General features: G+C 38.5%; 2 protein-coding genes across 7 annotated transcripts in view; both read left to right on the top strand.

Annotated features, from left to right (window-relative positions):
• The window catches only part of METTL8 (methyltransferase 8, tRNA N3-cytidine), a 113,741-nt gene that overhangs the window by 46,227 nt on the left and 45,491 nt on the right, over positions 1 to 22,023 (top strand). The gene's annotated exons all lie outside the window — the stretch shown is intronic.
• Positions 13,663 to 13,992, top strand: LOC101141346 (small ribosomal subunit protein eS26-like). Its single transcript, XM_019022699.3, has one exon. It carries the CDS (start codon positions 13,678 to 13,680, stop codon positions 13,975 to 13,977), a length of 300 nt encoding a protein of 99 aa, XP_018878244.1. The 5' UTR covers positions 13,663 to 13,677; the 3' UTR covers positions 13,978 to 13,992.

The following is a 22,023-nucleotide window of genomic DNA, read 5'->3' as shown; positions in this document are numbered from 1 at the left end:
CACACATAACATTTATCAATTAAATTCGCTGTTTTATATGGATATGGTTCATGGTGCTCTAAAACAATTACAATAGTAACATCAAAGATCACTGATCACAGCTCATAACAGATATAATAATAAAGAAATAGTTTGAAATATTGCAAGAATTACCAAAATGTAACAGAGACATGAAATGAGCACATGCTGTTGGAGAAATGGTGCCAATACACTTGCTCAATGCAGGGTTGCCACAAACCTTCAATTTGTAAAAAATGCAATAGCTGTGAAGTGTGATCAAGCAAAGCATAATTATACAAGATATGCCTGTATTTATATTGCCTCCAGTACATAGCACAATGCCTGATACACAAATATTGTTGAATTAATGCTTTGAATAGGTAAACTGAAATAAGGGCATTCTAGGTGGATAGAAAATCATAAAGCACTGAGATGAGGAAATATAAGGCATTTTCAGGAGATAGAGGATAGGATAGTTTGCCTTAAGAAAGGCTTTTCTAGGAGATTGGTGAAAGATAAGGTTGGAATGACATAGGCCAGATGGGGGGTAGGTTTAAGATGTGCATGGTCCTGAATTCATAGCTGAAGTATAAGGCATTATAGAGCCACCAAAGATAAATAAATGACATTATACTTAGTGTATTAAGTGTATATATTTGCTAACACCATGCTAGACTGATCAGCAGGAAGAATTAGAAGCAGAAAAGGGCCAGTGAGCAAGAGATCGTGACAGAAGAATAAACAGAATTTGGTGCTTGTGCAGAGTAAAGAAAAAGGAAGAAGTTGACTCTGAAGTTTTGATCTTAAGTAACTGATAGAAATAGGAAAATCAAGAGGTAAATGTATTTGTTTTATTTTGGAAGAAAGATGGTGAATTTGGTTTTAGACATTTTGAATAATAGGCTTTGTGAGCAGGACATTCAGGTGTAAATGTCCAGCATGCAGACACTGCTGCTGGGAAGAGGGAGAGTGGTCAGAGCTGAAGAAGTCAAGTTGGGCATGATATCTGCAGACAAAATTGTTATCAGACTAGCCTCTGGAACAGCATCTCTGGGGCTAGGAAGGTGATTCATGGGCTTTTTATGTTTTTATTGCAACCGAATCTCAATTTTGAAAGGGAATACATTGATTTTTTAATTAATTAATTCTACACTATACAATATGGTAGTCACTAGCCACAGGTGGTTATTCAGCACTTGAAATATATTAATAACTGGGCTGAATTGAGATGTACTGTAAAATTTTAAAAACAGTACAAAAAATAAGGTAAACAATCTCAATGATTTTTATATTGAATTATATGTTAAAAGTAAATGAAAATTTAGATATATGCAATTAAATTATATATACACATACATACATATATATATATATAAATTTTTTTTTTTTTTTTTTTTTTTTAAATAAGACAGAGTCTCGCTCTGTCGCCCTGGCTGGAGTGCAATGATGCAATCTCAGCTCACTGCAACCTCTGCCTCCCAGGTTCAAGCAATTCTCCTGCCTCAGCCTCCTGAGTATCTGGGATTATAAACATGCACCACTGAAAGGGAAAAAGCTCCTATATCCCCCTTGCAGGATGTGCGATGGGGGTGTGGCTCACTTCTTCAGTGCCCCGCTGCTCAGACCTCTAGGGGAGCATACAGATGGGCAGGCTATGGGGCTCCTACCCCATGACAGTGTATAGGGGTGAGTGTTTACAGCTCTGGAAGTCCCAGTGGGCGCGTGTTACAGGGTACTCTTTTAGTTTAGCCATGCATAGGCAGCTTGTGTTAGCTCAGTTATACCCCTGCCTTATCGTAAAGACAGAGGGCTTTCTGTATCCCAGGGTTCTTGCCTTGGTGTATGGGAAGAATCGGATCACTTATGAGCTTGGAGAATGAGTGCAAGGTTTTATTGAGTGGAAGTAGCTCTCAGCAGATTGGGGAGTCAGAAGGGAGATGGTTTTCCCCTGGAGTCGGACCGCTAGGTGGACTGGGCTCTCCTCCGGCTGCCCTAGCCAAATGTCGTTCTGCTGGTGGGTGGCCTGCTGGTGTGCTGGTGCCTCCTGATGTGCTTCTCGCCATGTCCAGCCACCTGTGTGTCTGCCTGCTGGGGTCTGGGGGGAGGGGATTGTTTATAGGCATAGGATGGGGGCGTGGCAGGCCAGGGCGGTCTTGGGAAAATACAACATTTGGGCAGGAAATGCCTGTCCTCACCTAGGTTCATGTGGGTGGAGCCCTAGCCAGGGACCACGTCCTCCTCTAAGTAGCGCTTCCCTTCCCCGCTTCTGTATCATTTAAAGGGACCACACCCTTCCCTTCCATATCGCCACCACGCCCAGCTAATTTTTGTGTTTTTTGTAGAGACAAGGTTTCGCTGTGTTGGCCAGGCCGGTCTCGCACTCCTGACCTCAGGTGAACTGCCTACCTCGGACTCCCAAAGTACTGGGATTACAGGCGTGAGCCACTGTGCCTGGCCTAAATAAAATATATTTTTAAAATTGGTTTCACCTCTTTATTTTCATTTTTCCTTACCATGGCTACTAGAAATTTTAAAACTACGTATGTGGTTCACATTATACTTTTTTGGACAGCTGCTCCATTAAACCATTTTCACTACCATCACCAATATGGATAGTTATCACAGGCTATGAGATAAAATGGGCCCTTTGCCAGGCAATTAAATCTCCAGAGCAACTTCTGATCTTAGGCAAGCTCCTCATTTACCAATTTTTTTGTTTTCTTCATTAGACCCTAGTGATTTAGCTATCTGTATTCTCTTTTTCCATCTGCTACCACCTGCTCTCTTGCCTGAGATTCTTGCCTACTGATTTAAGTTCTGTTTTGTCATAGACTCAGGAAAGCAAGGATCATCTGGTCCAGCACTCCTCAAACACACGGGCTAGCTTTGGGCTGGCTGCACAAGAATCCTTCAGGGAGTTACTATTTCAGTAGGTCTAGAGGTATGGCCCAGGAATTTCTAACTTGAAAAGGCTCTTTTAGTAATTCTGTTGAGAAGCCAGATTTGGGAACCCTTGATCCAGTCCAGTGGTTTTTATAATTTTCTTTAGCAACAGTACTATTTTCAAGTGAAGCTTTAACATGGAATCCTAGGATTTAAAAGATAAAAGCAAACCTGACCTGAATGAATTAGGCATAGAGGCCTGGAGCATCAACAGCACCACTTCCTTTTCCCTTTCACTTCTCTTCACTTACTCTAGCAGCCAAGAGGACCCTTAGGGCTCTGTTATTCAGTTTGAAAAACATTGATCTAGTCTAGACAGCCATCCGTCTTCATAGCATACCCCCCAAGGGGTTGGCCAGTCTGCACCCGACACCTGTGGTGAACTGTCTACCAACACAGATACATACTGTAAGAGCAGTAATAAAAACTTTCACCCAGGGAAGAGGAAGGTAGTTGATTCACATTATCTTCCCACACACCTTTTTTACATTTTTTCTTCTTAAGGAGAAGATTTGTAAATTAAACGAAACCTGGTTTGTTCTCCCCATCCTTCAAGTCCAAAATTCTGTTCAAAAGTTTTTGTTTTCTTCCTTATTTTCTCCTTTATATTTAAGAATAGTGTTTCCTCTCTTGCTGAATTTGATTTTTTTTTTTTTTTTTTTTGAGACAGGGTCTTGCCCTGTCACCCAGGCTGTAGTACAATGGCACTATAATGGCTAATTTTTAATTTTGTTTTATTTTATTTTTTTTAGAGAGGGAGGTCTTGCCATGTTGCCCAGGCTGGTCTTGAACTCCTGGCCTCAAGCAGTCCTCCTGTGTTGGCCTCCCAAAATGCTGGGATTACAGGCATGAGCCACCACACCTAGCCTGAATTTGATTTTTTAAAGATGTTTCTAGAAAAGCATATGCCAGTTTTCTCTCAGAGGCATTGCTCGGAATTATCTACAGTTCATTTTTCCATTTAGCCTTTGGTTTGTAAGGATTATTTTACTCTCTATATGACCATATTTTTTTTTAATTTTAAGAAAAAATAAAGATACTCTTTTTTATTTAGTTTCTAATATGCTGAGAAAGAGTTGCCTTCCAGATTCTGGGTATTTGTATTACTAGTACTTATATCTGCCTATAGTCTTTTACTTATTTACTTACTTTATTAATTAATTAATTTAAAGACAGCATCTCGCTCTGTCACCTAGACTGGAGTGCAGTGGCATGATCACAGCTCATTGCAGTTTTGACCTCCTAGGCTCAAGTGATCCTCCTGCCTCAGCCCCCCAAGTAGCTGAGATTACAGATGTGTGCTACCCACACCTGGCTAATTTTTTATTTTTTGTAGAGGTGGGGTCTCACTATGTTGCCCAGACTGGTCTGGAACTCCTAGGCTGAAGCAATCCTCCTGCCTCAGCCTCCTAAAGTGCTGAGATTACAGGAATGAGCCACCACAGTTGGTCTAGTCTTTCATTTTTTGTCTGTTTGTTTGTTTGCTTATTTGAGACAGAGTCTTGCCCTGTCACCCAGACTGGAGTGCAGTGGCACGGTCACAGCTCACTGCAGCCTCGACCACCTGGGCTCAAGTGATCCTCCCACCTCAGCCTCCCAAGTAGCTGGTACTACAGGCGTGTGTCACCATGGCTAGCTAATTTTTTTGTATTTTTAGTATAGATGGGGTTTCACCATGTTGCCCATGCTGGTCTTGAACTCCTGGGCTCAAGTGATCCACCTGCCTCAGCCTCCCAGTGTGCTGGGATTACAGACATTTAAGTCTCCGCACCCAGCCATTCTGGATATTTCATAGACATGGAATCATACAATGTGACCTTTTATGTCTGACTTCTTTCACTTAGCATAATGTCTTGGAGGGTCATATACCTTGCAGCATGTATTGGCACTTTGTTCTTTTTATGGCTGAATGATATTCCATTGTTTGTATACATCACAGTTGGTTTATTCATTCATCTACTGATAGACATTTGGGCTATTCCCCTGTTTTGCCTCTTGTGAATAGTTCTGCTATGAACATGGGTGAACTATGTTCTTGTTTGTGTCCCTGCTTTGATTTCTTTGGAATATATACCTAAGAGTGGAATTGCAGGGTCATGTGGTAATTCTGTGTTTAAGTTTTTGAGAAACTCAAATTGTTTTCCACAGTGACTGAACCATTTTACATTTTGCCTATTGTCTTTTAATTATACTTAGTGCATTTATCAATTTTGGAGGGTGGTAACAGGAAACGATATTCAAAATGCTTTTGAGACATGGCCCAGAGATCTGTCTATATTGAGCAACTTACACAGTTACTTGGAAAAATCATTCCTTATTCACAATGTTCTTGGTTTAAGCATATAGAAACTTTTCAAGGGATCTCGGCCATTTATAAGTAAGCACTAAGCACTTGTTTTACATGACTACATCAGCTAGGCCACTGGCATGCTCCCAGTAAGAAACACACTTTCCATCATGGACCAGCACATGTGTACATAACATATACACATATATAAAACAGGAACAAAAGTTTCCAGTACAGTTTTTACCATGTGAGGTGTGCATCCAGTATTTTCCATTTATTTTATTCTACTCTGTTTCTATTTCTTTATTCAAGGGTTGCTTAGAGTAACTAAATTGATTTCATGACTCACCAAGGTTTATGACCTTCAGTTTAAAAACACTGAGCTAAGCCGTTTTCTGTAGATCCAAGGTAAGACTGTGTGTTGCAGCGTGATTTCTATTATGTAACCCACTTAAATAATAGACAGTTTACAGAATCTCAGTGGGGTTCATATCCCAAGAATTCTTCATTATATAATTTTCCTTATATAAAAATTATACTTATCATCTGATTCCTCTTGCCCTGTTTCATATATGGTTCTTTTTGTTTTTTACATGTTCAGTACACATGTGTGTTTTTTGGGGTTTTTGTGTTTGTTTGTTTTTTTCAGACAGAGTCTTGCTCTGTCGCCCAGGCTGGAGTGCAGTGGCTCGATCTCAGCTCACTGCAAACTCCACCTCTCAGGTTCAAGTGATTCTCCTGCCTCAGCCTCCCAAGTAGCTGGGATTATAGGCGCCCGCCACCACACCTGGCTAATTTTTTGTATTTTTAGTAGAGATGGGGTTTCACCATGTTGGCCAGGATGGTCTTGAACTGCTGACCTCAGGTGATCCACCCGCCTCAGACTCCCAAAGTGCTGGGATTACAGGCGTGAGCCACTGCGTCTGGCCCAGATGTGTGTTTTTTGTTTTTTTGTTTTTTTGTAGTTTTCTTTTCTTTTTTTCTTTCTTTTTTTTTTAATTTTACTTTGAGTTCCGGGATACATGTGCAGAATGTGCAGGTTTGTTACATAGGTATACATGTGCCATGGTGGTTTGCTGCATCTATCAACCCGTCATCTAGGTTTTAGGCCTGGCATGCATTAGGGATTTGTCTTAATGCTCTCTCTCCCCTTGCCCTCCACCCCTGGACAGGCCTCTGTGTATGTTGTTCCCCTCCCTGTGTCCATGTGTTCTCATTGTTCAACTCCAGCTTATGAGTGAGAACATGCAGTGTTTGGTTTTCTATTCCTGCGTTAGTTTGCTGAGGGTGATGGCTTCCAGCTTCATCTATGTCCCTGCAAAGGACATGATCTCATTCTTTTTTATGGCTGCATAGTATTCCATGGTGTATATGTACCACATTTTCTTTATCCAGTCTATTATTGATTGACATTTGGGTTGGTTCCATGTCTTTGCTATTGTAAATAGTGCTGCAGTAAACACATGTGTGCATGTGTCTTTAGAGTAGAATGATTTATATTCCTTTGGGTATATACCCAGTAATGGGATTACTGGGTCAAATGGTATTTCTGGTTCTAGATCCTTGAGGAATCGCCACACTGTTTTCCACAATGGTTGAACTAATTTACATGCCCACCAACAGTGTAAAAGCATTCCTGGCTGGGCGCAGTGGCTCATGCCTGTAATCCCAGCACTTTGGGAGGCCAAGGTGGGCGGATCATGAGGTCAGGAGGTTGAGACCATCCTGGCCAACATGGTGAAACCCCGTCTCTACTAAAAATACAAAAAAATTAGCTGGGCGTGGTGATGCATGCCTGTAGTCCCAGCTACTCAGGAGGTTGAGGCAGGAGAATTGCTTGAACCCTGGAGGTGGAGGTTGCAGTGAGCCAAGATCATGCCACTGCACTCCAGCCTGGTGACAGAGCAAGACTCCATGTCAAAAAAAAAAAAAAAAAAGTGTTCCTATTTGTCCACAGCCTTGTCAGCATCTATTGTTTCCTTTTTAATACTTGCCATTCTGACTCATGTGAGATGATATCTCATCATGGTTTTGATTTGCATTTCACTAAAGATCAGTGATTATGAGCCTTTTTTCATATGTTTATTGGCTGCATAAATGTCTTCTTTTGAGAAGTGTCTGTTCATATCCTTTGCCCACTTTTTGACGTTTTTTTTTCTTGTAAATTTGTTTAAATACCTTGTAGATTCTGGATATTAGCCCTTTGTCAGATGGGTAGATTGCAAAAATTTTCTCCCATTCTGTAGGTTGCCTGTTAACTTTGATGCTAATTTCTTTGGCTGTGCAGAAGCCCTTTAGTTTAATTAGATCCCATTTGTCAACTTTGGCTTTTGTTGCAGTTGCTTTTGGTGTTTTTGTCGTGAAGTCTTTGCCCATGCCTATGTCCTGAATGGTATTGCCTAGGTTTTCTTCTAGGGTTTTTATGTTTTTTGGTTTTACATTTAAGTCTTAAATCCACCTTGAGCTAATTTTTGAATAAGGTCTAAGGAAGGAGTCCAGTTTCAGTTTTCTGCATATGGCTAGCCAGTTTTCCCAGCACCATTTATCAAATAGGGAATCCTTTCCCCATTGCTGGTTTTTGTCAAGTTTGTTGAAGATCAGATAGTTGTAGATGTGTGGACTTGTTTCTCTGTTTAACAGAGGTCTGTGTTCTGTTCCGTTGGTCTATATGTCTGTTTTGATACCAGTACCATGCTGTTTTGGTTACTGTAGCCCTGTAGTATAGTTTGAAGTCAGGTAGCATGATGCCTCCAGCTTTGTTCTTTTTGGTTAGGATTGTCTTAGCTATATGGGCTCTTTTTTAGTTCCATATGGAATTTAAAGTAGTTTTTTCTAATTCTGTGAAGAAGGTCAACAGTAGTTTGATGGGAATAACATTGAATCTATAAATTACTTTGGGCAGTATGGGCATTTTCACGATATTGATTCTTCCTATCCGTGAGCATGGAATGTTCTTCCATTCGTTTATGTCCTCTCTTATTTCTTTGAACAGTGGTTTGTAGTTCTCCTTGAAGAGGCCCTTCATGCCCCTTGTTAGCTGTATTCCTATGTATTTTATTCTCTTTGTAGCAGTTGTGAATGGTAGTTCATTCATGATTTGGCTCTCTGCTCATCTATTGTTGGTGTATAGGAATGCTTGTGATTTTTGCACATTGATTTTGTTTCCCAAGACTTTGCTGAAGTTGTTTATCAGCTAAAGGAGTTTTTGGGCTGAGACCATGGGGTTTTCTAAATATAGGATCATGTCATCTGCAAACAGAGACAATTTGGCTTCCTCTCTTCCTATTTGAATACACTTTATTTCTTTCTCTAGCCTTATTTCCCTGGTCAGCACTTCCAATACTATGTTGAATAGGAGTGGTGAGAGAGGGCATCCTTGTCTTATGCCAGTTTTCAAAGGGAATACTTCCAGCTTTTGCCCATTCAGTATAATATTGGCCATGGGTTTGTCATAAATAGCTCTTATTATTTTGAGATATGTTCCATCAATACCTAGTTCATTGAGAGTTTTTAACATGAAGGGATGTTGAATTTTATTGAAGGCCTTTTCTGCATCTATTGAAATAATCATGTGGTTTTTGTCATTGGTTCTGTTTATGTGATGGATTAGGCTTATTGATTTGCATATGCTGAACCAGCCTTGCATCACAGGGATGAAGCCAAGTTGATTGGTGGATAAGCTTTTTGATATGCTACTGGATTCAGTTTGCCAGTATTTTATTGAGGATTTTTGCATCAATGTTCATCAGGGATATTGGCCTGAAGTTTTCTTTTTTTGTTGTTGTGTTTCTGCCAAGTTTTGGTATCAGGATGATGCTGGCCTCATATAATGAGTTAGGGAGGAGTCCCTCCTTTTAAATTGTTTGTAATAGTTTCAGAAGGAATGGTATCAGCTCCTCTTTGTACCTCTGGTAGAATTTAGCTGTGAATCTATCTGGTCCTGGGCTTTTTTTGGTTGGTAAGCTATTACTGCCTCAATTTCAGAACTTGTTATTGGTCTACTCAAGGATTGAACTTCTTCCTGGTTGAGTGTTGGGAGGGTATACGTGTCCAGCAATTTATCCATTTCTTTAGATTTTCTAGTTTATTTGCCTAGAAGTGTTTATAGTACTCTCTGATGGTAGTTTGTATTTCCGTGGGTCAGTGGTGATATCCCCTTTATCATTTTTCATCTATTTGATTCTTCTCTCTTTTCTTATTAGTCTAGTTAGCAGTCTATCTATTTTATCAATTTTTTCAAAAAACCAGCTCCTGGATTCATTGATTTTTTTTTTTTTAAGGGTTTTTTGTGTCTCTATCTCCTTCAGTTCTGCTCTGGTCTTAGTTATTTCTTGCCTTCCACTAGCTTGTAGATTTGTTTGCCCTTGCTTCTCTAGTTCTTTTAATTGTGATGCTAGGGTTTTGATTTGAAATCGTTCTAGGTTTCCAATGTGGGCATTTAGTGTTATAAATTTCCCTCTTAGTACTGCTTTAGCTGCATCCCAGAAATTCTGGTACATTGTCTCTTTGTTCTCATTGGTTTTAAAGAAGTTTTTGATTTCTGCCTTAATTTCATTATTTACCCAGGAATCATTCCGGAGCAAGTTGTTCAATTTCCATATAGTTGTGTGGTTTTGAGTGAGTTTTTAAATCTCGAGTTCTAATTTGATTGTAATGCGGTCTGAGAGACTGTTTGTTATTATTTCAATTCTTTTGCATTTGCTGAGGAATGTCGTATTTCCAATTATGTGGTCTATTTTAGAGGAAGTGCCATATGGCACTGAGAAGAATATATAATCTATTGTCTTGGGGTGGAGAGTTCTGTAGATATCCATCAGTTCTGCTTAATCCAGAGCTGAGTTCAAGTCTTGAATATCCTTGTTAATTTTCTGTCTTGTTGATCTGTCCAGTATTGACAGTGGGGCGTTAAAGTCTCCCACCACTATTGTGTGGCAGTTTAAGTCTCCTTGTAGGTCTCTAAGAACTTGTTTTATGAGTCTGGGTGCTCCTGTATTGGGTTCATATATATTTAGGATAGTTAGCTTTTCTTTGTGAATTGATCCCTTTACCATTATGTAATACCCTTCTTTTTAAATTATTTTTATTTTTATTTTTTTAAATGGAGTCTCACTCTGTCACCCAGGCTGGAGTGCAGTGGTGTGGTCTAGCTCACTGCAACCTCCACCTCCCGGGTTCAAGCAATTCCTCTGCCTCAGCTTCCGAAGTACCTGGGACTACAGGCGCATGCCACCACACCCAGCTAATTTTTGTATTTTTAGTAGAGATGGGGTTTAACTATGTTGGCCAGGCTGGTCTTGGACTCCTGACCTCATGATCCACCCACCTCAGCCTCCCAAAGTGCTGGGATTACAGGCGTGAGCCACTGCATCCAGCCATGTAATGCCCTTCTTTGTCTTTTTTGATCTTTGTTGGTTGAAAGTCTGTCTTGTCAGAAACTAGAATTGCAACCCCTGCTTTTTTCTGCTGTCCATTTACTTGGTAAATTTTCCTCCATCCCTTTATTTTGAGCCTATGTATGTCTTTGCACATGAGTTGAGTCTCTTGAGTACGGCACACCAGTGGGTCTTGACTCTATACAGTTTGCCAGTCTGTGCCTTTTAATTGGGGCATTTAGCCAATTTACATTTAAGGTTAATATTGTTATGTGTGAACTTGATCCTGTCATCTTGATGCTAGCTGGTTATTTTGAACACTAGTTGATCCACTTGTTGGTTGATGGGCATTTAGATTGGTTCCATGTTTTTGCAATTGCAAATTGTGCTGCTATAAACATGCATGTGCATGTGTTTTTTGTTTTGCTTTGTTTTGTTTTTTTCCATATAATTACTTCTTTTCCTTTGGGAGATCCAGTAATGGGATTGCTGGATCAAATGGTAGTTCTTCTTTTAGTTCTTTAAGGAATCTCCATACTGTTTTCCATAGTGATTGTACTAGTTTACATTCCCACCAGCAGTGTAAAAGTGTTTCCTTTTCACTACATACATGCCAACATCTATTTTTCTTTTTTTATGGCCATTCATGCAGGAGTAAAGTGGTATCTCATTGTGGTTTTCATTTGCATTTCCCTGATAACTAGTGATGTTGAGCATTTTTTTCATATGTTTGTTGGCTGTTTGTACATCTTCTTTTGAGAATTGCCTATTCATGTCCTTTGCTCACTTTTTGACAGGATTATTTGTTTTATTTCTTGCTGATTTGAGTTCCTTGTAGATTCTGGATATTAGTCCTTTGTCAGATACATAGTTTGAGAATATTTTCTCCCACTCTGTGGGTTGTCTGTTTACTCTGCTTATTATTTCTTTTGCTTTGCAGAAGCTTTTCAGTTTAACTAGGTCCGATTTATTTATTTTTGTTTTTATTATATTTATTTTATTTTTTGTTGTTATATTTATTTTTGTTTTATTTTGTTTTGCTTTTGGGGTCTTAGTCATGAATTCTTTGCCTAAGCCAATGTCTAGAAGAGTTTTTCCGATGTTATCTTCTAGAATTTTTATGGTTTCACGTCTTAGATTTAAATCTTTGATCCATCTTGGGTTGATTTTTGCTTAAGGTGAGAGATGAGGATCCAGTTTCATTCTTCTGTTATGTGGCTTGTCAGTTATCCCAGCACCATTTATTGAATAGAGTATCCTTTCCCTGGTTCATGTTTTTGTATGTTTTGTTGAAGATTAGTTGGCTGTAAGTATTTGGCTTTATTTCTGAGTTCTATATTCTGTTCCATTGGTCTATATGCCTATTTTTATACCAGTACCATGCTGTTTTGGTAACTAAAGCCTGATAGTATAGTTTGAAGTTGGGTGATGTGACACCTCCAGATTTATTCTTTTTGCTTAGTGTTGCTTTGGCTCTATGGGCTCTTTTTTGGTTCTATATAAATGTTAGGAATGTTTTTTCTATGAAGAATATGATGGTGTTTTGATGGAAATTGCATTGAATCTATAGATTGCTTTTGGCAGTATGGTAATTTTTACAATATTGATTGTACCCATCCATGAGCATGGAATGTGTTTCCATTTGTTTGTGTCATCTGTGATTTCTTTCAGCAGTGTTTTGTAGTTTTCCTTGTAGAAATCTTTCACCTCCTTTGCTAAGTGTATTCCTAAGTATTTTATTTTGTTTTTTGCAACCTTTATACAAGGGATTGAGTTATTGAGTTGATTCTCAGCTTGGCTGTTGTTGGTGTATAGCAGTGCTCCTGATTTATGTACATTGATTTTGTATCCTGAAACTTTACTGAATCCATTTATCAGATCTAGGAGCTTCTTGGAAGAGTCTTTAGGATTTTTTAGGTATATGATCATATCATCGGTGAACAGTGATAGTTTGACTTCCTTTTTTCCAATTTGGATGCCCTTTATAATAAGTGTGAAGACAGTGAAGACCAGAGGAACTCAGGATAGGAAGAGATTCCCAAGATGAGGTTGGAAGAGCAGGTAGGATTTAACTTGAGCTTTGAAGGATAAAGAGTATTTAAATAGTGAAGATAATGTTTTACCCAAGTGGTAGCATGAATAAAGATGTAAATTTGGGAATAAACACAAGAGATATATTCAAAGCAAGCAAATAGACCAGCCCAGTTGGAAGAGATGACTCAACAATGTTGCAGTCGAATGCCCAGTTAGTTAAGAACTACAAAGTAAAATATTTCAGTAAAGGATCATTTGACAAAGCAAAAGACCCAGACCCTCATAAAGGCTACCAGTCTCCCCTGCTACAGAAAAATGCAGAAAATACATAATGTCTAGTCTTTGAAATGAAGCTTACAGGGCAAGAGAAGCAGGTCTCTGGAAAAGGTTGGGTGTCAGGGAGAATTTACCTGCAAAATAAAAGGAAAGAAGGAAGGATAAAGAACCTAGAATGCATTGTAGATTCATTTGTATTTTCCAATATTTTGTATAAACAGAATCATTTAATATGTTTTATCTTTTTGTCTGGCCTCTCTTACTCAGCATAATTATTTTGAGATTTATCTGTGTTGCTACATGTATCAATAGTTTGTTCCTTTTTACTGTTGATAAAAGATTCATAATCAGAATAAATTTAAAACTCCCAAAATTCAATAATAAGAAAGCAAACAACACAGTAAAAATGAACAAAATTTTAAGATACTTCACCAAAGAAGATATACGGTAAATAAGCACATGAAAAGATGCTGAATATCATTAGTCATTAGAAAAGTGCAAATGAAAGGCACAATAAAATACTACTACACACCTATTTGAATAGCTGAAATTAAAAGTACTGAGCTTACCAAGTGTTGATAAGGATGTAGAGGAACTGGAACTTTCATACACTGCTGGTGGGAATATAAAATGGTATAACCATTTTGGAATACAACTTGGCAGTTTATTTGTTTGTTTTGGTTGTTTTTACTCACCACTATGCTAACGAGGAACTTGTCAATTTCTTTAAAAGATAAACATATATCTCTGGTCCGTGCCTCCAAGATGACAAAGAAAAGAAGGAACAACGGTCATGCCAAAAAGGGCCGCGGCCACGTGCATCCTATTCGCTGCACTAACTGTGCCCGATGCGTGCCCAAGGACAAGGCCATTAAGAAATTCGTCATTCGAAACATAGTGGAGGCCGCAGCAGTCAGGGACATTTCTGAAGTGAGCGTCTTCAATGCCTATGTGCTTCCCAAGCTGTATGTGAAGCTACATTACTGTGTGAGTTGTGCAATTCACAGCAAAGTAGTCAGGAATCGATCTCGTGAAGCCCACAAAGACCAAACACCCCCACCCTGATTTAGACCTGTGGGTGCTGCCCCACATCCCCCACCAAAGCCCATGTAAGGAGCTGAGTTCTTAAAGACTGAAGACAGACTATTCTCTGGAGAAAAATAAAATGGAAATTGTACTTAAAAAGAAAAAAAGTTAAACATACACCTACTGTGTATGTTAAACATACACAACATGGATGAATTTCAGAATAATTATGCTGAGTGAAAGAAGTTAGAAATAGAGTACATACAATACTTTCTTGTACTGTACTAGAAAATGCAAACTAATCTATAGAGACAGAAGGCAAATCAGTGGATGCTAGTGATGGAGGTGAGTGGGGAGAAGGGGAGGGGTGGGAGGGAGGAATTACAAAGGGGCACAAGGAAACTTGAAGGGAATGGACGTGTTCATTTTCTTGATTACGGTGAAAATTTCACAAGTGTCTACATATATTAAAACTTACCAAGTTGTACACTTTGAATACAGTTTACTGTATGTCAGTTACACCTCATTAAAACCTTAAAAAGTTACTTCCATACACTGGAAAATAATGTAGCAGTTAATAAAAATGAGAGATCTATGTATACTGAAATCAAGAGATGGGTATGATATATCATTAAATGAAAAGAGCAAGCTGAAGAGAATTTTCTCCAGTATGACCTCATTTTTGTTAAGAAATTATTGTACCTGTGTTAGGATACAAAATCAATGTGCAAAAATCACAAGCATTCTTATATGCCAGTAACAGACAGAGAGCCAAATCATGAGTAAACTCCCATTCACAATTGCTTCAAAGAGAATAAAATACCTAGGAATCCAACTTACAAGGGATGCGAAGGACCTCTAAATAAAAGAGGACACAAACAAATGGAAGAACGTTCCATGCTCATGGATAGGAAGAATCAATAGCGTGAAAATGGCCATACTGCTCAAGGTAATTTATAGATTCAATGCCATCCCCATCAAGCTACCAATGACTTTCTTCACAGAATTGGAAAAAACTACTTTAAAGTTCATATGGAACCAAAAAAGGGCCCGCATTGCCAAGACAATCCTAAGCCAAAAGAACAAAGCTGGAAGCATCACGCAGCCTGACTTCAAACTATACTACAAGCCTACAGTAACCAAAACAGCATGGTACTGGTACCAAAACAGAGATATAGACCAATGGAACAGAACAGAGCCCTCAGAAATAATACCACACGTCTACAACCATCTGATCTGTGACAAACCTGACAAAAACAAGAAATGGGGAAAGGATTCCCTATTTAATAAATGGTGCTGGGAAAACTGGCTAGCCATATGTAGAAAGCTGAAACTGGATCCCTTCCTTACACCTTATACAAAAATTAATTCAAGATGGATTAAAGACTTAAATGTTAGATCTAAAACCATAAAAACTCTAGAAGAATACCTAGGCAATACCATTCAGGACATAGGCATGGGCAAGGACTTCATGTCTAAAACACCAAAAGCGATGGCAACAAAAGCCAAAATTGACAAATGTGATCTAATTAAACTAAAGAGCTTCTGCACAGCAAAAGAAACTACCGTCAGAGTGAACAGGCAACCTACAGAATGGGAGAAAATTTTTGCAATCTACTCGTCTGACAAAGGGCTAATATCCAGAATCTACAAAGAACTCAAACAAATTTACAAGAAAAAAACAACCCCATCAAAAAGTGGGCAAAGGATATGAACAGACACTTCTCAAAAGAAGACATTTATGCAGCCAACAGACACATGAAAAAATGCTCATCATCACTGGCAGTCAGAGAAATGCAAATCAAAACCAGAATGAGATACCATCTCACACCAGTTAGAATGGTGATCATTAAAAGGTCAGGAAACAACAGGTGCTGGAGAGGATGTGGAGAAATAAGAACACTTTTACACTGTTGGTGGGACTGTAAACTGGTTCAACCATTGTGGAAGACAGTATGGTGATTCCTCAAGGATCTAGAACTAGAAATACCATTTGATCCAGTCATCCCATTACTGGGTATATACCCAAAGGATTATAAATCATGATGCTATAAAGACACATGCACACATATGTTTATTGAGGCACTATTCACAATAGCAAAGACTTGGAACCAACCCAAATGTCCATCAGTGATAGATTGGATGAAGAAAATATGGCACATATACACCATGGAATACTATGCAGCCATAAAAAAGGATGAGTTCATGTCCTTTGTAGGGACATGGATAAAGCTGGAAACCATCATTCTCAGCAAACTATCGCAAGGACAGAAAACTAAACACCACATGTTCTCACTCATAGGTGGGAATTGAACAATGAGAACATTTGCACACAGAAAGGGGAACGTCACACACCGGGGCCTGTCGTGGAGTGCGGGGAGTGGGGAGGGATAGCATTAGGAGATGTACCTAATGTAAATGACGAGTTAATGGGTGCAGCACACCAACATGGTGCATGTATACATATGTAACAAACCTGCACGTTGTGCACAGGTACCCTAGAACTTAAAGTATAATAATAATAATAAAAAGAAATTATTGTACCTGTGTTACATGTATATACACCTTTGCTTTTACATATAGAGAGAAAAGTCTGAAAAGGTCCACATTATCCTGATAATGCTATTTACATCAGAGATGGGAATGGGGATGAGAGGGAGGGTAGAGATGTAACTATATTTTATATGCATTGGTATTGAGTTTTAATTTTTAAAAAAATGCCCCCTTCCTTATGTACCTATTTCCCATCTTGCTATCTACCTGATGACAAATTCTGTATTCTTTAATACTGATTCCAACTTCTCAAAATTTTGAGTTCTACCAAAACTTCCTCATCTTTGTGTTCTCAGTTCACAGGCCCAGTGCCTGATAGATATAGGTTCCCACTAAATATTTAATGAGGCAGGTGGGTATTGGTTTCTTCAGCAGCTGTGACCTCCATTCCATTGTATGCAAAGTAGAAAGGCATTGGCTCTATGTTTGTGTTTTTTGTTAGTCACACAAGTAAGAAACTCAGGCTGGTGTGGTAGCTCACTCATGCCTGTAATCCCAGCAGTATGGGAGGCCAGGCAGGAAGATCGCTTGATGCAGGAGTTGGAGACCAGCCTGGGCAACAAAGCAAGACCCGTCTCTACAAAAATAATAATAATAATAATAATAATAATAATAATAACAACAATAATGTAATTTAAAAATTTTAAAAATTAGCTGGGCGCAGTGATATGCACTTATAGTCCTAGCTACTCAGGAGGCTGAGGCCGAAAGATTGCTTGAACTCAAGAGTTTGAGGCTGTTAGAGGTTTTTCCAAAGGCTAAAAAGGTTTTTTTTAAAAAAACCTTCTTAAAGGCTGGGCACGGTGGCTCACACCTGTAATCCTAGCGCTTTGGGAGGCCAAGGCAGGCGCATCACCTGAGGTTGGGAGTTCAAGACCAGCCTGGCCAATATGGTGAAACGTCATCTCTACTAAAAATACAAAAATTGTCTGGGCGTGTTGGCACGTGCATGTAATCCCAGCTACTCAGGAGGCTGAGGCAGGAGAATCACTTGAACCTGGGAGGTGGAGGTTGCAGTGAACCGAGATGGTGCCACAGCACTCCAGCCTGGGTGATGGAGTGAGATTCTGTCTCAAAAAATAATAATGAAAAATGAAAACAAAACAAAAACAAAAACTAATGTACTAATAACAGTAACCAACTGAAATATTCATTATAGCCAAAAAGAGAGGTTGGCATCCTGGAGTTACAAATATAAATTAGACTCAATAGTAGAAAGGAAGATTTAATTGAAGTTACTTCAGTTATTAGCTGATATGCCTATAACAGCTATATTTTATCTTTTCTGAGACTCACATTTTTATTTACCTATTAACATCTCTGAAATCATGACATTTTTTACAGTTTGTGCATCTTAAAATTGTAGTTGAAAATGTTTTTTCTTTATTACTGGTACATAAAATAATAGCATATTGGATTTGATGAAATAGAATAATTATAATTTCAGAGTACTTAATCTTTTTCTTTTTTTAAGTACTCAACTTGATTTATTTACAACGTGTAATATGTCCACATGCCCAGCACTCTAGTCAGGAGCAGAACATTGCAGACCCCAGAAGCCCTTAAGTCCTGTCCACCTTAATTACCTCCTCCCAAGGGAAACCAAAGTCTTCAAAGTACTTAATCTTAATTTGTATGTTGGTTATTTATTTATTTATTTATTTATTTATTTATTTATTTATTTTTGAGACGGAGTCTCACTCTGTCGCCCAGGCTGGAGTGCAGTGGCCTGATCTCGGCTCACTGCAAGCTCCGCCTCCCAGGTTCACGCCATTCTCCTGCCTCAGCCTCCCGAGTAGCTGGGACTACAGGTGCCCACCACCACACCCGGCTAATTTTTTGTATTTTTAGTAGAGATGGGGTTTCACTGCGTTAGCCAGGATGGTCTCGATCTCCTGACCTCATGATCCACCCACCTTGGCCTCCCAAAGTGGTGGGATTACAGGCATGAGCCACCGCGCCCGCCCGGCCCGTACGCTGTTTTGAGAACTATTACTAATACAAAAACCAAAGGAGAGAGAAAAAATTTAAATGATTTTCCACTGCCATACATCAGGGCTAACCTATAGAACATTTTTTATATTGGCAGAAAAGCATTATATGCTAATAATTGATAAATGAACAATGTACATAGATAGAAAGTTGATCCAGGAGGAAGTACATGTGAGCATACAGGAAAATATTTAACAGTTAAAAAAATACAAATGGAAAGAATAAAGTAATTTTTGGACCTATTAAATTAACACCAAAGAAAATAGAAAGAAACAAAACTTAAGATAACACCTAGTCCAGGTAGCATTGTATATTAATATAATTTTGTTTGGTTGTCTGTTTATTTTTTAATTTATCTCTTCTGCCATTTTTTCCTCTGTTCCTTTTTTCCTGCCTTCTTTTGGATAAATTGAATATTTTTTTTTTTTTTTTTGAGATGGAGTCTCTCTGTGTTGCCCAGGCTGGAGTGCAATGGCATGATCTCGGCTCATTGGAACCTCTGCCTCCCAGGTTCAAGCGATTCTCCTACCTCAGCCTTCCGAGTAGCTGGGATTATAGGCACGCACCACCATGCCCAGCTAATTTTTGTATTTTTAGTAGAGACGGGGTTTCACCATGTTGGTCAGACTGGTCTTGAACTCCTGACCTCATGATCCGCCCGCCTTGGCCTCCCAAAATGCTGGGATTACAGGTGTGAGCCACCGTGACCAGCCTAATTGAATAATTTTTTGTATCCAGTTTTTACTTCCTCTACTGGCATTTAGCCACACATCTTTGCATTCTGTTTTAGGAATTATTTCAAGGCAATAGTTTCAAACATTTTGGTCTCAGGACCCCTTTACACTCTTAAATTACTAAGAACTGCAAAGACTTCTTATGGATATGGATTATGTCTATTGATATTTTCTGTATTAGAAATTAAAACTCAGACATGAAAACATTTATTAATTCCAAAACAATAATGAATCCATTACATATTAACATAAATGACATATTTTAATGTAAATGTATATTCCCAAAAGTGTAATGCAAAGAGTGGCATTGCTCTAAATGTTTGCAAGTCTCTTTATAATGTCTGCCATAATGGAAGAAATTGGATTCTCATATCCTCTTGCATTATATGAAGATAATTTGGTCTCTCACAGATATGTGCTTATAAAGGAGAGGAGTTTTTTTGTTGCTGTTGTTGTTGTTTTGAGACAGAGTCTCGCTCTCTTGCCCAGGCTGTAGTACAGTGGCGCGATCTCGGCTCACTGCAAGCCCCGCCTGCCGGGTTCATGCCGTTCTCTTGCCTCAGCCTCCTGAGTAGCTGGGACTACAGGCGACTGCCACCATGCCCGGCTAATTTTTTGTATTTTTTAGTGGAGACGGGGTTTCACCGTGTTAGCCAGGATGGTCTCAATCTCCTGACCTTGTGATCCGCCCACCTTGGCCTCCCAAAGTGCTGGGATCACAGGCGTGAGCCACCGCGCCTGGCCGGAGAGGAGTTTTTAATAGCCTTTATCAGATAATTGTGGGGTTTTTTTTGATATTACACTAAATCTCAATAGTGGTAGTTTCTTAGTTGCAATATGGCATATGAAACCATATCACAGAACTTTTTATATTCTGCCATATATATATATTTTTTTAAGACCGGGTCTCACTATATTACACAAGCTGGCTGTGAACTCCTGGACTCAAGCCATTCTCCTGCCTCAGCCTCCCGAGTAGCTGGGACTACAAGACTGCTCCACAGGGCCTGGCTCTATATTCTGCCATATTATGATACACTGGTATACCTTGCACTTTGGATAGATCCTTTACCTATGCATGATTTATAACATCATGCATGGATAATTTGGAAAATATTGGTTCCCTGTTTGATGTAGATCTTCTAAAGGTTGACACATTTTATTATAAAATATTTAAAAATCACATTTGTTAATATCACCACCAGTCTCATCAGGAAAATCTGTATTGGGAAGCTATCAAACTCATGGTGGTGGACACAAGCTTTCCAGAAGTCTAATTTTTGCTTGGAAGCACAAAATTTATTTTTGCAAACACATACCGTAATTTGTTTTTCTTAATGTGATAGGCTCATTTTGTTTACTTTTGAGAAACTATATGCCACATACCCAAGTCTAAATAGCTATAGCTTTATCAGTAGTTGCTCTTTCAAGTAAAAATAGCATTCCATGAAAAAAGCAGCTAGTTCAGCTCACAGTTCATATGAGTGCTTTTCCTCATTCAAGCCATCCATTGTACTTCAGTACAGAAGTGCATGCTTTCCATCTTGTCACATAGACTATTAAAAAGATTTGTACCCAAGGGTCAATATTTCATAAAATTAGTAGTTTTTACTGCTTCATCAGTCAGCGAAATTGAAAATCTTTTAATTGTTTAATTTTTGTAAAAATTGTTATATTTTTTGCCGCTCACTGGATGGTGGCAGAGAATATGACAGTTAACACATTTTGGTGCCACTGCCTTCTTTCATTCCAAGGCAGTTGTAGTTTTACCCCTCATTGTTTTTATACCATCACTGCAAATGTCAACACAGTGAAAGAGCAAAACACAGTATTGTTATGAGAATAGTTTTGATTTAGTGGTCCACCTCAAAGGGTGGACGACAGTTTGAGAACCACAGCTCTAGACATTACAATGTGCTTTGTCAACTTAGTATAGTCTACTTAGAATTAATGTTGTGCCACCTAGCGTAAAATTAAGAACCTTATAACAATATGTTTCTACTTGTCATCCCTCCAACATTTGTGATATTCTTGTCATACAGTTTACCTCTATATATAAATGCTATAATCATTGTTTTTACTTTTGATATATATAGTTAGTTGAGTTTTTTAAAAGAAATTTAAAGTTTTTAAAAAGATTATTTTATAATTACCCACATATTTACCCCTTTTGGTCTCTTTTTTTCACCCTGTAGATCTGAGACTCTGTGTAGTCCCCTTTTCCTTTAACCTGAAGATCTTTAACATTTCTTGTAGTGCAAATTCTGCTGGTAACAAATTCTCTCAAATTTTGTTTATCTGAAAATGTCTTTATTTTACAAATTTGAAAGATCTTTTTACTGCATGTGAAATTCAAGGTTGACACATCCCTCCCATCCCCCTGTGCCGAGGTAAGATCTCCTTGCTTTATCTTCTGGCCTTCATTATCATTGTTTCTGATGAGAAATCAGCTGTAGTTTGCATTTCTTTTCCCACTGTATATGGTAGCTACTTTTCAAATTTATCTTTATCTTTGATTTTTATCAGTTTTCTCTGTATTTATATTGCCTGGGATTTGCTGTGTTTCCTGCCTGGATCTATTGAGTATTTCTTTTTCTTCTTTCTTCTTTTTATCTTCAAATTTGGAAAAATTTTAGTATTTCTTTATTATTATTTTTAACTCATTTTGTCTCTCTTTTCTACTTCTGGGCTTTCAATTTATGTGTTTGTTAGACCAATTGGTATTATCCCACAGGTTACTGAGACTCACACTTTTTTTCAATCTTTGTGTCTCTGGTCTTCAATCTGAATAATTTCTACATCTGTC

This window comes from Gorilla gorilla, chromosome 11, assembly GCF_029281585.2.
Source record: "Gorilla gorilla gorilla isolate KB3781 chromosome 11, NHGRI_mGorGor1-v2.1_pri, whole genome shotgun sequence".
NCBI classification, from domain to species: Eukaryota; Metazoa; Chordata; class Mammalia; order Primates; family Hominidae; genus Gorilla; species Gorilla gorilla.
The sequence above is the reverse complement of the archived record's forward strand: the minus strand, read 5'-3'. Positions and strand labels throughout refer to the sequence as shown.

Bases quoted from the DNA above. Each gene is read 5' to 3' on its own strand.
- LOC101141346 (XM_019022699.3), top strand. From the start codon at position 13,678: ATGACAAAGAAAAGAAGGAACAACGGTCATGCCAAAAAGGGCCGCGGC.